Source organism: Phaseolus vulgaris, chromosome 4 (genome assembly GCF_000499845.2).
Source record: "Phaseolus vulgaris cultivar G19833 chromosome 4, P. vulgaris v2.0, whole genome shotgun sequence".
Classification (NCBI taxonomy): Eukaryota; Viridiplantae; Streptophyta; class Magnoliopsida; order Fabales; family Fabaceae; genus Phaseolus; species Phaseolus vulgaris.
Window position 1 is genome coordinate 11,295,752 of NC_023756.2, and position 16,665 is coordinate 11,312,416.

General features: G+C 31.6%; 2 protein-coding genes across 2 annotated transcripts; one reads left to right on the forward strand and one right to left on the reverse strand.

Moving 5' to 3' along the window:
- Positions 1 to 802: 802 nt before the first annotated feature.
- LOC137837272 (rhomboid-like protein 19) lies at positions 803 to 6,654 on the forward strand. The gene is made up of 8 exons (XM_068646232.1): positions 803 to 1,046; positions 1,147 to 1,271; positions 4,314 to 4,374; positions 4,461 to 4,627; positions 5,065 to 5,170; positions 5,265 to 5,467; positions 5,565 to 5,702; positions 6,393 to 6,654. Exons 1-8 carry the CDS (start codon positions 1,023 to 1,025, stop codon positions 6,487 to 6,489), a joined length of 921 nt encoding a protein of 306 aa, XP_068502333.1. The 5' UTR covers positions 803 to 1,022; the 3' UTR covers positions 6,490 to 6,654.
- Positions 6,655 to 7,676: 1,022 nt separating this feature from the next.
- On the reverse strand, positions 7,677 to 14,216 carry LOC137837273 (MLO-like protein 12). The gene is made up of 15 exons (XM_068646233.1): positions 13,932 to 14,216; positions 13,082 to 13,139; positions 12,708 to 12,958; positions 11,798 to 11,914; positions 11,648 to 11,708; positions 10,556 to 10,644; positions 10,318 to 10,392; positions 9,941 to 10,035; positions 9,813 to 9,862; positions 9,438 to 9,478; positions 9,163 to 9,336; positions 9,036 to 9,071; positions 8,864 to 8,931; positions 8,712 to 8,772; positions 7,677 to 8,620 (listed from the first exon to the last, which is right to left on the reverse strand). Exons 1-15 carry the CDS (start codon positions 14,052 to 14,054, stop codon positions 8,198 to 8,200), a joined length of 1,722 nt encoding a protein of 573 aa, XP_068502334.1. The 5' UTR covers positions 14,055 to 14,216; the 3' UTR covers positions 7,677 to 8,197.
- Between the last annotated feature and the right edge of the window lie 2,449 nt (positions 14,217 to 16,665).

A 16,665-nucleotide genomic window follows, 5' to 3' on the forward strand; every position in this document is an offset into this window, starting at 1 on the left:
TAATATAAATTAGACTTCCGGATTCAACAATTCAGAAATCAACAATTTATGCAAACTTTGCTTCCAGAATACCCCTTCATCCAGAAAACAACATGATTCACTTTCAGATTGATAAATCTGTAGCACACTTCCAGATCCCAAATTCAAATAACAGGTGAAGGTTAGTTTCGGAATTTATAAAATTTTGGGGGTACAAGAAGAAAAATGTAGGGGTAGAAAACCATTTACATGTACCCCAACATTCCAGCCGAGAATCAAGACAATCACATAAGCAGGTAGCAGGCTACAACTTAATTATAACGAACCAAAGGAAATATTCTCAAAACATCTGACCCAAACAGAAACAATTCCTTTATAAAAAAATAATTAAATCTCTTAATTTTCAAAATCTAGTTAATATTATTTATTTTATCAAATATTAACAATAGTTTGACAAAAAAAAATGTAAATTTACACGTGTCTCTTACTATTAATGCAAGATGGTATGAGGTGGGAAAAACCATATTCACTTGGTTTTAAAAAAAATAAAGAATTCAATCAAACTTTCTTATAATAAGAAAACAGAATCAACAAATTAAATTAAGAAAAAAAAGAGTAATTAAGAAAAAAATAGAATAACTAGTACTAAAATCTGAGATTTCTTAACACACTGTTATATCTAGCATGTTTTCATAATTTTTCATTATTACAATTTTTAAGGCATTATAATCATTTATATCTATATATGATAAAATAATAAAGTAATGGAATAAAACTGTGTAAAATCTTAAAAAACCGAGGCTTAAATGTAAATCGAGAAAACGGGATAGAAAACCATGAGAGTGTAATTTACTAAAAAAATCAATTAATAACATTTTATTTGCATTAGTGTTTGGGTAAAGCGACTAAGCAAGTATCTGAAGACTAGATCAGATCCTCATCTTCCTTTCCACTTTTCGCCATCAAAACGACTTTGTTTTTGGCACCAACAAACCCATCAGATCAGATCCGAACCTCTTCCGATTGGGATCACCGCCAAGTCCATGAGCACGCCAGCGATTTCAGGGGTAACTCTCCGCTGTCTCTTCGATCAGATTCTAGAAACTTCTCCATCTTGCGAACCTTCCCCATTTCAATTTCCATCTTTTGATTAGTTTTTGGTGGCAGGGCACGGGCCTCTTCACCGGCTTCACTCGGTTATGCAAGGGCCTTGCGGTGGTGCTGGTTTGCGGTCACATTGCGGTTCAGTTTTTTCCTTCGGCTGTTACCTACGTCGCTCTTATTCCCGCCAGGTACCGCATATTGCATTATTAAAATGTGTGTGATTTGTTTACTTTGCTCAGTGTTTGTTTTAGTTGTTGAAATTTTAAAGCAGGGTTGTGTGTGTGGAGGAGGGTGGAACTTAAAATCGAGAGTGGCAGACAATTAAATTCAAGAATTTTGTTCGAACACGTATATATGTGCATGAATGGCATTGATTAGGAAAATAGTATTTAAATGGAAAGTGGCATATGATTAAGGGTTTATTTGGATGAACTTCTTTATAAACGCTTACTGGGGAGAAAGATAGAAAGACAAAAAATGGAATGAACTTCTCTATAAATAAACTAAATTAGCTTATGTACAAATTTAAATAAAAATTTAGAGAAACTAAGTGAAAGAAATTCTACATAAGCTTATGTATAAGTTAAATATAAATTAGAGGAAACTAATTTCATTTTTTCTTATTTTTATCTCCTAAAAGTACTTATGGAGTACCTCGTCCAAACAGGTTCTAAACTTCAATCGGAAACACTAAAAGATGGTTGCAAATAATTGGGTGATCATAACTTAGGCTCAAGGTACAAGTTAGTGGCTCATAATGCAAATGGCGTAAGTGTTTGATGACAGATTAAAACTGAAAGATTAATAGAAGGCAGTGGCTGCACACTAGCAGCAGTTCCTCATGAAGAACTTTTAGCAATAGCAAAACAGCAAAATCGATGTGTCTAAGTGTGAGACACTTAAAACTGTGTTATTGTAATGATGATTGTGAGATCCTAGCAGAGGTAGTCTGTGTTATTATAATGATGATTGTGCTCTTAAAAGGAGCACTAGCAGAGATAATTTGATGTGGAAATTTACACTTACTAGATTTAGTATTGTTTTTACAATCTATACTGTGAAAACAGACCAAATATATCAGAAAGGAGGGTTGAATTGTGTTTTAAGATTTTTCAAAAGCTTTTCGCTAAGCTTCATCTGATAGGTAACATATGAAATTTAATATTGGACATATGCATTGTTAAGCAAGTTTTCTTATGAATTGCGTCTAATGAAGAGTTGTTAAACGCAACTACAAGCTAAAAGATGCACTATCCAACAAACCTTTTAAAGATCATTTCTATAAATATCTCCTTCCAAGATTAGTTAAGTATTAATAACATGTAATGTAAAAAGGATAAGAGATTAGAGAGATTTACATAAGATATTTTTGTACTAGTTTGGCTGATAAACTCAGACTATATCCAGTTCTTGATCATCATGATCAAGATTCACCAACGAAGACTACTGTTGCAAGATACAAGTATTATTTGGATTTAACCACTTCTGGCTGAACAAGTATTCGTTGGACACAACCACTCATGGCTAAACCTGAGTATACTTTGGACCTAACCATTCCTGACTAAATCTAAGTATTCTTTAGATCGTAGCCACTCTTGGGTAAACCTGAGTATCCTTTGAAATGCAGCTACTCCTGGCTAAAACCACAAGTATTGTTTACCTACAGCTACTTCTCGCTAAACATGAGTATTATTTGGACAAAATCATTTCTAACTAAAGCACTTTGATTACAAAGGTTGTGATCTCAAAGATTACGAGTTTCACTCACTGAAAGAGATAAATGTCCTAAGACGGATACAAGATGATAAACACTCTTTTAGGTTGCTCTCAAACACGAATAATGTTGTTCCTCACAAATACAAGGCTAAGGATTGCTTAGGACTACAAGAGCTTTAACATTCTCGTCGTAATTGTTGTAGTCAACCTTTCTTCTTCAAAGATGACTTCTTTATAAAGAGTTGAGTAGAAAAGAGCAGTTGCAAATCCCTTTGGAGACGTTGTGAGGTTTGCGAGCCTTTCATCTTCGTCAACTGTTGTTTGACCACGTTCAAGGATGTAGACGCACTAAATGCTTTTCATGTAGCATTAAATGTACATCGCTTCTTTACGCAACTTCTCTGATACATGACATGACTTATCAGTCCTAGGCAAATAACTTCTTTCTTCCTTAGTGTAACACGTAGGTCCTGACACCACTGTCTTTTTTCTTTTTCAGATAAGTTGCTTGTGTGAATCAACTTTAAGCATGCTCTTCAAGAGATCTTAATGATGACAAAAAGTTGCAAGATCCTTTTGAGAAAAACAAAGAGACGAACATTCCTTGCACAAAGAATAAGCATTTATAAGTCTTCGATGTGTACCACAAATGCTCAAGGCTTATAAGACGAAGTATGCTTATTGTTTGTTCAAGCAAAAGCTTATCAGACGAAAAATATAACCAAAGTACTTGCATCTTTTTATATTAGACCTGGTGCTCAAATATATCTTCTTACACTTTGTTGTTTGAGCACAAAGTTTAAAGCAAGCAAAGGGTCGGTTAAACTTTGATCTAGCACATACTCTTGAGCTAACCTTTATCAGAAGTTTTATTCCACCCTATCCGCTATTCTTGAACTCAGAAAATTTCAATGGCCTCTTCAAGCAAGAATGAATACTATACGAACCTAGCAATTATTAGTTAAACTGTAAATTCAGAGTGACTAGCATAGCATACTACTTATCTTGATATCTCAAGATCTATAAATACAATGAGTGTGTAACAATGATCAGATTTAAATTAAAACTACCCAACAGTAAAAAATGTACACAATTAACAAGTTATAGTGCAAGAGAAATATCTATCTGATCTAAAATGAAGCTATTTTACAAAAAATGTCAAAACACATGTAAATCAGAACTCTACACTTACAAATAGAGAGAGAAGAGTTTTCAAACATCTAATAACTGCTCAGTAATAAAAACTTTTACCCTTTTTTGTTATACAAAATGCAGATAAAAGGAAAGTTTTAAAACTTATAATATCTATCTGCTAACACAATTTCCTAGGTTTTGGGAATGGTGTTGTTTTTCAGACAAGAGATCAAATTCAGGTTTTGTTAACTGAATACAGATTTCATTTTGGCTATCTGCTTGTTCAGTTCTCCATATGAGTGTGATTGTGTAGCTTACCTTTCCATTGATATTTCAAAATTCTCTTTTAGAACTTATTTTCCTGTTTGTTCATTTTGCAGGACAATCCCATTTGCCTGGAATCTCATTACTGCTGGTTATGTTGAACAGTCTACATATGGGGTATGCACATTGTGTTTTCCGAACACTATTAATTTATTACCTGACTTGTAAATCTTGCTTTTAAGAAAAACTTTTCAATATTATAGGTAGTAATCAGCACATTGGGTCTCCTGTTTATTGGGAAGCTGCTTGAACCAGTATGGGGCTCCAGGGAATTCTTTAAATTCATCTTTGTCGTTAATCTTCTAACTTCAGTGTGTGTATTCATCACTGCTATTGCCTTATACTACATTACAAGGCTGGAGACTTACCTGTATGTATATAATACAATCCGAGATCATTTTTTTCTTCTGCTGCTCATGATGTTTTGTTTTATTTTTCTTTTAGTGTATTATATTTCTCTCTTTCTCACACATTGTGCTGCATTGTCTCTCCACTATATAATTAAAAGCTAAATGGAGGCCCATTTTAAGTGTGATTAGTTGTGCTCTTTTGGCTTTGACATGTAGAAAACATTTTTTGTTCAGGATATCAGCTAAAATCAATACTTAATAATAATTAAAACAGAAGTTTCATTTTGGCGGTCCCCCAGACATAGGCTATCTGTTGAATCTTATTAACAGACATAAGCTATCTGTTGAATCTTATTAACAGACATAGTCTATCTGTTGAATCTTAACAGACATTCGATTTTCTTTTTCCACCTTGAACAAATTGTTTTGATCTTATTTTCCTCCTGGAATGTTCTAGTTACATGCCACTTTCTGGATTTCATGGAGTTATATCTGGTTTCTTGGTTGGCATCAAGCAAATTATACCGGATCAAGAGCTTCCTTTCATCAAGATAAAAACAAAGGTTTGATACACCAATCCTCTTCTTCTTTATTACTTATGAGCAATAATAGGTTTATGAAAATGCCCTAAATTTGTTGCCACTTACATCTCTTCAGTGGTTGCCATCTATCACTTTATTGCTTTGCATTGCTATTAGCTTCTGGACACTAGAGGCTACAGCATATCTTCCTACGATTATATCTGGAACATATATAAGCTGGATTTACCTTAGATACTGGCAGAGGAAACCAGAAACGAAACATAGGGGTGACCCGAGTGAGGATTTTGCTTTCTCCACATTTTTCCCTGAATTGTTAAGGTAATTCTGGCTTTTAGTTTGCACAAAAAATTAGTGATTAATTGTTGAATTGTCTTTCTAAAAATGAAGAAACTTTTTTTTTTTTACTGTCTTGTAGACCGGTTATAGATCCTATTGCATCAATTTTTCACCGAATGCTCTGTGGAAGATCTGATACTTCTAATGATGGGCAAGGCTACACTCTGGAAAGTGAGCCTTTACCAGGTTCAGATTCAATTGAGGCATCTAGGAGAAGGTGATTCTATATTTCCGTTGTTAATTTTGATTGGGTCCAGTAGTATATATTGTCAAGCAGAAATTGCACCTGTGAAGCAATGCATGAGGAAAAATGAAATAAAAAAATAATAGAGTGCATACTTTTTCTTGCTTTATTTTATCTAAAATGGAAAATGTTGTTATTCTCAAATTTCTAGTTGCCATTTATCTTCATGCTCTGCATGAAAAACAAATATAGAAGGAAAGGTATTAGAAACAAAAGCCTTGCTTCAGTCTATTAATATTTAAACTGTTTGTCATGTAATGATGGCTTACCAGAGACCTTTTCTTTTGGTTTGGAAGCTAGTGAGATCTATGTTATACTAGAATCTATGTAATTGAATTTTTAGGTATTCCGTGTTATTGCAACGCTAACTAAAGCAACCATATTTAACTAATGTTGGTGCATTATTTCAGATCAAGAGTGGAGAATTATTTCTCGGAGACTAGATTTTTATTCTAATATTCTGATAAAACATCTTAATACTATTCCAAAATGGCAGATATTTTTTTTCCTTTCTGGTGCTAGCGGGGACTAATTCTTTTTAATTCCTTGTCTTCATATTTTTGCATTATTTTGAGTTTTTATAAGCAGCAATAAGAACTGTTGCAATCATTGTTCTGCATAGCATTAACTTAGCATGGCAACTGGTACTGTTGATTGATGCAGAGAAAGAGGTGCTCGAGCACTGGAGGAACGATTGGCTGCGGAGAGGTTGGCTGCTGCACGACGTGAGTTGCAAAGAGAATCCGAGGAAAATGTATAATTCAGCAAACATCAGTGATTGATATTCCCAGGTCGTACAGTAATTAATTATAGAATTTTTGTTAGGTCAAGGAAGATTTAAGGAGCATTTTGGCTTGGATAATCTTTATCTTTACAAAAACCAAAGGTTTCTCTTTTGTCAGATAAATATAAATTACTTTCTTTCTGTGCTTTCTTTTAGTTTATATATATTATTTTTAGCTTTTACATTCTAAATTTTCAGGGATTTAAATAAATTAAAATATTTATTAGGAATAAAGTACAGGAGTTTCAAATGTAAAGATTAAAAATAAAGTTTGTTCATTTTGTTTATTCTAATATATTATTGGTTATTGTACTATATCTATTTTATTTTGTTTTTTAATTTTGTCATCTTAATTTTGTAATATGAAATTTTACTATTCTAGTGTTTATGGTTAGGATTTTACCATAAAGTAATGATGTGATAAAGAAAATGTTATATTATTAGGTCACACGATGCTAATGGATATATTATAGTGATGTGACATGTTTTGTCACAAGATAAATACAGAGCGATACATTTGGAAATGAAAATTATAAAATTTTATATAAAAAGAAAACAAAATGTAATTACGTATTTAATATAGGATTAAATATATTTTATGTTTAAAAATTAATATTACATGGGTGATGATACAAAATCGTTATTAAATGTTAAATTATATAAAAAAATAAACTAAAATATTATTTTTTAAAGTTGGATGACTAAATTCATCTATTTAAAAATAAAAGGACCAAAAACAAATTTGAAGCTAAAAATATACTTCTTTTCCTCTAATGTAAAACTATTATTCCAAATTAATATTCAACATTTTAAGTTATTTTTGTCATATTATACTTATATACAAAAAAGTAATTAAAAAATAATTTATGTTTTTCTGTTCCCAACTTGACATCGATTTAGGATGTTACTGTTAGCTAAATTTAGTTGTCTTAAATTTCATTTGTAACGGTTTTTAATAGCTAAAGTTTGCAATTTTAAATATCATATATTTTTGCAGTGTATATTTCATACATAATTAAAGGAGAGGAAGATAATAAACGTGTTTTTCAAGTTTTAGTACATTAATGACGATAGGAATAATCACATTTAAAATATAAAAGTCATAGCTATTAACTTTAGCTATTAAATTTCTGAAAATCATAGAAAAAATCACATCGAAAAAGTTATACCAAACAAATCAAAATCACATGACATTAATTAATACACCTTAGAGGTGGTAAACTTTACATTTTGATAATTATACACTTAAAATCAAATATTATTACAATTTTTTCCCATCAGGATAACGTATAAAATGAACTTATGATATATTATGCAGACAAAGATCACGTTATTATTAACACAAATTTACTTGGAATCAATTTGTAAAATCACATTGATTCAAAAACGATTCCCCGTTCATATGTCCAAACATACACAAAAAAGTAGTTCTTTGAACATGGCTCAACGTTAGTGACTTGGAAGGTGAACATATTTTGTTGTTGTACACTCATATGTAGACATCATTGATCTGTCAACAACAAATTATGCCTTCAACACAGTCTCTTTCCTCATATGTTCCTTCAACAAGGTTATGCCTCATTCTCCAAACGGCTCTGCATTGATGCAAAAGAATGCATCTGATCTGAACTTTGATATGTACATAAGCTGTACATTTGAAGTGGTTGATAAAAAACCATTATCTTCATATCTCCTCACTAGCACCAGTGTGTCTCTTCTCAAAGGAAAACTCTGATGAACTAACTCTGATTTCAATCTGAGAGCTGGTAGGAAATTCTGGTGCTGAGCTTGAGCCTGGTTCCATGACTTGCATTTGAGTTTCTTCAGCTGCTGCATGGTTGCTTGTGGAAGGTGAGCCTTCAACATCCCATTGTTCATTTTCATAGTTTGATGTCCTTGGAGATGTTTGTGCACTGTCACTTCTACCAGCAAGGTGTTTTTGCAACAGATGCATTGGAGACATACCATATGTTGGGGTTGATGGCTTGCTTGAGAATGGTGTGTTTTGCTTGCTGTTTTTGACTTGCTTTTTGGCAGTGCTGTGCCAGTTCTTCAGTGCTGATGCCACTCTCTGATTGAAGATGGTAGGCTTCATGGTTGAACCCATCTGCAAAACATAATGAAATCAGTGGATGATTTTTTAGTTTTGTGAATGGAAAAAATATATAAGCATGGATAGATTTTGTAGCAAGTGAGACCTGTGTGACTAGAGCATATAGAGGTAATGTCACATAGCTGCATAGAACTTGTATGACAACCCTGCAAATTAAAATTGCCACTTCATTGTTAGGTTTATATACAATGTAATAAATTAATGGTTGGTTGGTCTATATATTACAAGCAAACTTACCCCATTGTAAGTCTTATGGCAACATCTGCAGTTGTTTCATGGAAGCAAGAGTCTAGGGAGAATTCATACTGAAAAAGAAAATATGGAGAAGTTAGGAAAAATGAGAAACTAAAACTTGTCTTCAATCTAAGGCACAAGTTGAAGAGAACTTGGTGAAGATAGATAAACTTACAGTACTCCAAGAGAAAAATGCCAGTTGAAAAGCATTCTGCAACATGGAAGCAAACAAATAAACTTATTTGGAGAGCTCAAGAATTGTGTAGATGAAAGAATCTAAGGAAGAGAAATGGTGAAATTACCTGAAAAAGCACAAGATGAATGAGAAAGAGGAGGAGACGTGGGCGATTGAACCAGAACAGGTCATCTCCTGGCTCAACCAGAGGTGCACCTTTGACAACTTCCCCTCTGTCTGTAATCCTCAGTCCCATCTTTGTTATGATCATTTGAAGTTTAGCACCCACTAATAAGATTACCTGTGAAATTTACATTAAATTTGATTCAGTTATATGTGCTTTTACATCAAGAAATGCAATATAGAAAGGCAACATTAACATAATGAGTAGTTTGTGCTTACAACAAATGGGATGAATGGAAGCCAATAAGAAGAATACCACCCTGCACAAAGAACAAATACTTTAAGCTATGAATTGTGGGATGAACTGGAACAATCACAGTTCACAACAAACTTTGTTCTAGTGCCAGAACATATTCAATCAAGTTCATATGTTCAAAATTAAATTCTACAAAAATCATTTCTCCTTAACTTTATGACAAACAGACCCTAAATTGTTTGATAATTATAAGATGCGAGATTAAATTTGGTTTTCAGTAAATTTTAAACCTAACTCAACCTTATAAAACCGGTTTATAAGATAAAGTTTAAACTTATACTATACTATAAAATGTCCCTCAAGTATAAAGTTAATTTAGGAATTTCAAAACGGCTTACCATGAGTATTTGTGAGAAGGAATAGCACAGCAAAGAACCATATCACTGGGCTGCAAGATACAAAATTATGGAGGTTAAAACGATGAGTAAATGAATAAAAGCAAAGCAAAAACAGAACATAAGCATACCTTATTCCCACAACAACTTTAAAATCCTTCTCCAGTGATCTTTGGATGTACTTTTGGAAATCAAATCTTGCATCACTTCCCGGTGCCAGATGCGCCTAAAATCTCAACTATCTTAGTCTTTCTATTTTTCAACATCCAAAAGATGAAAAAACAAATTGAGCAGTAAACACATTTTCTAACCAACTCTGTTACCGATAGAGAAATATAAATTTTGCTGGATTCCACTATTTTTTTTTATAATTCTGTTATTGGTACGAAGTGTCTACTAATTTTGTCATATTTAATATTTTAAAAATAATTTAATTGTATTAATTAATTTTACTACAACAAATTTCTATAAATTTTAAAAAAAAAATTAACTTTTAAATATAACTCACCGTGATGAATCCATGTCGTAATGTCAAATAGTCGACTTTGGTGGCTGATCCAAAGAATTGTCGGAAGAAACTAACCTGATTCAATCAGCGTAGAAAGACAATAATTAGAAAAATGAAGATTTCTTTATTTACGTGTCAAAGACTAATTAAACACTTTGAATTCAAATTTTTTGGCTAATAAACTCGTTTTAGGAACTTGATTAGCATAATTATTGATATCAAACAAATTTGTGCTTACTATCCATAACGAAATTGTTGACTGACTCCATGGATTCAAGTGTCTTCTTCCAAATGTTGTGTCCCTTGCAAACCTGAACCTCTCCGGATCTGTAATATGTACACATTTAAAAACTGCAGAGTCAGAGATGGACCATATAATATAATAAATGGCTGAAAGAAATAAAAAACACATTTCACATTATATACCTTTATATGAAACCAAGATCAACATGGCTACTACATTATATTGTTTTTTTTTTTTATATAAAATTACTAGAATAAAGATGCCTTCATATATAGTCTGCAAAATTATGTATATGGTATTTTTTTTTTAATTTTGATGATTTTCATAATAATTATTTTTAAAAGGATAAAAAAAATAAGTATTTACTTTAAAATAATATTATAATATTTTCCCACACTTTCATTATGGAACTAATTATGTATACATTTAATACTTATTTTATGCATCTTAATGGAAGTGATATTATAAAAATACTTGTAATAGTTCTTACAAATAAATTAATTTAAATATATTATCTTTATTAGAATAATTATTATTAAAAAATTATTAAATAAAAAATATATTAATTATTATATTAACTAAATTAGATATCATTTTATGAATTAAAAAATTATTAATATCTAAAATGGTTTTTATTATTAATAAAAAAATAGAAACTACATTTTAAATTAACATTTAATTAGTTATCAAAATTTTAGCTTTTAACTAAATTCTAAAGTTAGTTATTAAAAATAAAAATTATTTTATATGTCAATAATTTTACAAAATAATAAATAATATCTAGTTTATTCGTAACTAAATGTTTTTAATTTTAAAATTAATTTTTTATTTAAGGACTTTTTTAGTAATAATATGAATTAAACAAATTTGTTAGTGATTTTCATCCAACAACAAATGCAAGACTGAGTATTCCACCTTAAAGTCCTACCAAACCCTTTAGAAAGTCAACCTCCACGATATGAAATATCATGTCAACATTTAATTATTACTTAATTATAGATATACGTACGATAATATCATTGACACTTGAAATGAGTAACACAACATGGTTTTAACTCATGGAGGCTATGAATTTTGAAGTCTTACCGTTATAAAATTGATATTCAATGGTCTTGGTTTCGTTTTCCCATGCCCTCCACTTTCTCATCTGCATCCATTGAACCAAACCAAAAATTCAGAGAGAGAAACAAAGAACAATTTCTGAAGTCAAAAAAAAGGGGTAGAACTGGGGAATACCTTGGTTCTTCCCAAACCCAGTGTTATAATGCACTGTAGGATGTGAAATATTGCTAACACAAAGATGAATATATGCAGCTGATGAATCCCATAGGCTGAAACAAAAGCTACTTTTCCCTGCAAATGCAAAACCATCCATCAAAACCTATGAAGCTCGACACTCCTCTTAGATGGTGTGTCGGTATCCGATGTAGGACACGTATCCGTGAAATGTCCAATTCAAAAAGTATTTGTTAGATTTGTGACAATTTTAGTACGGTTCTAACACAATTTTAAAAAAGAAAAATACATTAATTTTTTCAAAATTCAAATTTTATTATATAAATTATTATTATGATTATAAAAATAAGAAACAAATCACTGTGAACCAGTAATGAAAAACTTCTTTCTGCTTCAAAAAATAATCTGAAACATACTTGTGCAGATTTATTGTCAATTTATATAATTATATAATATATAGATCCGTGTCTCCGTGTCCTACATTTTAGAGATTTTACGTATCTTCGTATCCGTGTTCGTGTCATATCAGTGTCCATGTCAGTATGTCTGTGCTACATAGATCAAAACTATATAAAAATTTCAAAATTAAAAATTAGCTAATATATAAAGTTCATTTAAAGGTTTTAAATGGAAAAACAAAACACATGTATATTAAGTTTTTCTACTTGCAACAAAAATTTAATAACTCTAAATTCTATTTGTCAGATGGAAACTACTGAAAAAGAGAACCATAATTTAATAATTTTGCTAAGTCGGTGGATGCCCACAGAATATTTTAGTTATCTTAGCACACCTTTTATTTTATGATTAAAAGGGTATCAGACAAACATGGTCCCTCTATCAGATATAGACAAAAAATTGTTCTTTCAAAGTGCAATGATTTGGACAGTGAAGATGATGATGAACTTGCCTTTTCAGCACACTTGTCGTAACCTTTTGTAGCCAGAATACGCCTTGGTATGGAGTCATAAAGTTGTAGGAGTTTCCTAGAATTTATCTGAATGTCATCAGATTCATCCTCATCAGTTTTTGTTGCAGTTGAGGACTTTGGGTTGGCACAGGGATGCCACGAAGCTGCAACTTCTTCTGATACGCAGATCTTGGAAATTTGATCTTGCAACACACTTAGGAGCAAGGATATGAATCCTAGCACCATAAGCTCTGAACATCATAAATACCAAAGAAAATTTACTTCAGTTAGAAACTCAAACACATCGTGCAACAAACAGCAACTACAATTGCAAGAATTAAGCAATGACACTTTAAAGAATACCACACAAGTACCTCCTTTGACCTTCTCCAACGCTTCGAAAAGAGCATTTTTTTGTTTCTTCTTGAACCACTGCCATTAGAAGTGGCAAATTACACCCCAAGAGGTCAGTGTTGAACACAACAAGTTATAAGACTGATATATATGAGTATTGAATCTCATAAAAAAGATAGAGTATATAACAAAGGTTCTAAAAAACTCTCTAATGACTACTTACATTATACTAAATGGTGCTTAACTTTATCAGAACTCTATGCTAACAACACTAATAGTATATCTTTTGACTAACATACACAAATTTAGCTAGCTCAACAAGATTCAAAACAAATGATTAATGACTTAGTTTACAGAATATGTTTTCACTGGAGTCTGATTTTCTTATCTACTTAAAATGAAGACTTCTTGGCAAGGATTGTTCTAGATTTGTGGTTCATTTTTTTTATGCATAGATTTTGACCTAATACTTTTCCATCTAGGCGAAAGATGATTATTGGATTCTAGGATTATCACATATCAGATTTCATAGTGTCATATCAAGATTTATAGTGTCATCTTAAATTTCACAATAATGCCAAACATGTTCTATAAAAAAGATAAACTCGATCATGGATTCTAGGATTATCCCATATCAGATTTCATAGTGTCATATCAAGTTTTATAGTGTCATATCAAATTTTATACTAATGTCTAGCATGGTGTTCTATATGATAATAAACTCATTTCGATCATACACAGTGATATCTGTCCTGATGTTTTATATGAAAATAAACTCATTTAGATGATGGGTTTGATGTTCTCCAAGACTTAAACATTAATCCCACAGCTTCATGTATAGCATGAATAAATAAACTCTGCGTAGCATACCTTTCCAATACCATGAATAAGATGTTCTATGGCGATTGAAACAGCAAGAAGCAAAAAACACACAACTGCAACAGCCCATGTTGGTGTTTCCTCCAGAGTTCGCTCATAAACTTCGTTTGCCATGTAGTAGTATTTTCCTCAATCGTTGCGGCAAGAATGAAAGAGAAAAAGGTAGAGATGATGAGAGGGATTGGGAAGATCGTGGTGGTGCAGTGCAGAAAAAGAAGAATGTTATGTTTGATGAAAATGTTGTGGAGATGGAAGAAGTTGAAGGGGTGTAGAAATAATGTTTGAGATAAGCTTGTTGGAGTATATATAAACGACACGATATGAGAGAATAGAACACGTCACAATACGTTAGACACGTTCAAAGCAGTGTTAGTCAAAGAAAGAGAGCAGAAGGGTGACGCAGAGTTGAGACTCTGATTGGTCAACATTTTACTTTAAATATTAACAAAATCAAACCAGATCAATTTTAAAAAATAAATATAATAATCTTATTCATATTTACTCACCATTTTCTGTCTCTTTTTTCATTTTATTTTGTACTGTTTTTGTAATTAAACCCTATGAGTGTAATTAAAATGAAGAGAGTAATATGATTTATTCTAACATATCATCTGAAGAGATTAAAATAAAATGTTTTAAAATTCAAACTTAATTATAAAAAAAAGTCCAAGCTTCATACTTATGTTAGCCAAATTAAAGTAGAGGAGACAGACCAAGAATATATAATAGTAATAAAAGAAAAATCCAAGATACCTTCCCCGTAACTGCTGCTTATTGACAAGTAAATGTATTCTTCTACAAACGCGCTTCTATAAGCAAAATATGAAGAAAGAAGAATTCAATTTCACATTTCACATTATTTATTTAAAAAATAAATTTAACCACATTTTAGTTTAACAAGTATTATGATGGTTCAATCCTAATTTCATAACGTTCTACTATATGTGAATTGATTCTTTCAAATATTACAAATGGTGGATTACCTTTTGACGTTGTAAGTTGGTATTGGTGATAAAGATTGAGTTTTCTTTAAAAATTATCGAACTTTATTATCAAAAGTTGAATGGTGGTTAACTTATCCAAAACTCTTTGATGTTTAAGTCAATAAGAATATTTTGATATCAAATAAATAAGTGAATATCAAGTATTGAGTGAGTGAAAGTACTCCATGTAGTTTGTATTTATAGATAGTAAGAGTTTAACATGTGTCGCTATAACCGTATAGGTAAAATGTTGAGTTTTATGAAATGATCCTGAGATTTATTATATATATCTTTAAGTGGTTATAATATTTATTATTCTAATTTGCAGGTAGTTAATATAAAATAAGATTAATAGGTGGGTTTTTACATGTTGAAAGATATCCATGATACATAAGCCCTCCAAGCTCGACAATCCGACTAGTACTATGTTTTAAGGTTGAGTTTTGCGAATGTTACAAGTATTCGACTATTCAAAACGAATTTTTTGACTATGTCCCTTATTTTATATGAAATAATAATTGGAAGTTAATGCCATAAATATCTAAGCCCATTAATGATGGGTTATACCTTTTTGAGGTAGGTCTGAAAGTGAAAAACTATGATAGTTTTTTAAACTTTATAAATTTTCAATTTCCTTAAATATAAAGTGTTTCTCTTTCATCTTTTTGTCTTCTTTCATGAAGTTTTTATGTGATGTTTGCGATCTGCTTTACAGTCCCTCAGTTCCCTTCCTTAAAGTCTATCAACATCAATATTCTTCGCAGGTATGCTCTAATGTCTTCTCATTTTATCTCTTCTCAATCTTACTCTATAAGCGGGGGTAACCGCTTAGTTAGTAGGGAAGTTAACCCTATCTAAGTAAGTCTTTCCTCTGAATCACTCTTATTATCTGAGAGTGATTTTCCAGAAGTGGAATCTCGTCCCACTGCTGTGGTTGGAACTTTCACTATTAATGTTGTTGGACCTTCCAGAAAAAATCCTAAGGGATTACCTCAACCAGAAGATGAAGTGGAAGTGTCTGACTTCCCTTGACAAAACTGAGGAAACCCAAAAAATTGATGTTGTGAGAAAGACTAAGAAAGATAGGTTTCTCCCTATGATGGATCCCAAGTACTCTTGGGTACTTGGTGAAGTAAATCACTATTCTTCCGACTTTACTTCTAAGTCAAAAAATGGAGAATTTATTTCATTCTTTCATATTTGTTCTGATGAGTTGGTCGACTTTGTCATTGCCAAACTCTGCTCCCCTTCAGACCGTGTTTATATGAAACCTCCCCCTGATTGTGAAGATTTTAGTTTTGTTTACAAATACTTTTTTTAAAGAACTAGATATTTCCTTCCCTTTGTTTGACTTTGAATGTCATTTCTTGAGAGAGTTTAATGTGGTTATGAGTCAACTCCATCCTAATAGTTGGACTTTCCTAAAGGCCTTTCAAATTTTGTGTACCCATCTTCGTATTCAATCAAGTGTAAATATTTTCAATATTTTTATCAACTGAAACATGGTGTCGAGGTTGGTTGGATTTCTCTAAATGGAGCTCAATACATGTCTCTTTTTACCATTTATGCCTCATCGTTCAAGAACTTTAAGGATAAGTTTTTAAAACTTAAGATTCATCCTCAAGACTTGTAGAAAAGATTGCTTTTTATCCAAACTTTACTCCTTGTTTTCCACTATACTGGCAACACCCAACAAAATTCAACTCTAGATCTTGCTAGCTCCTCTCTTCTATGGAAGAGAG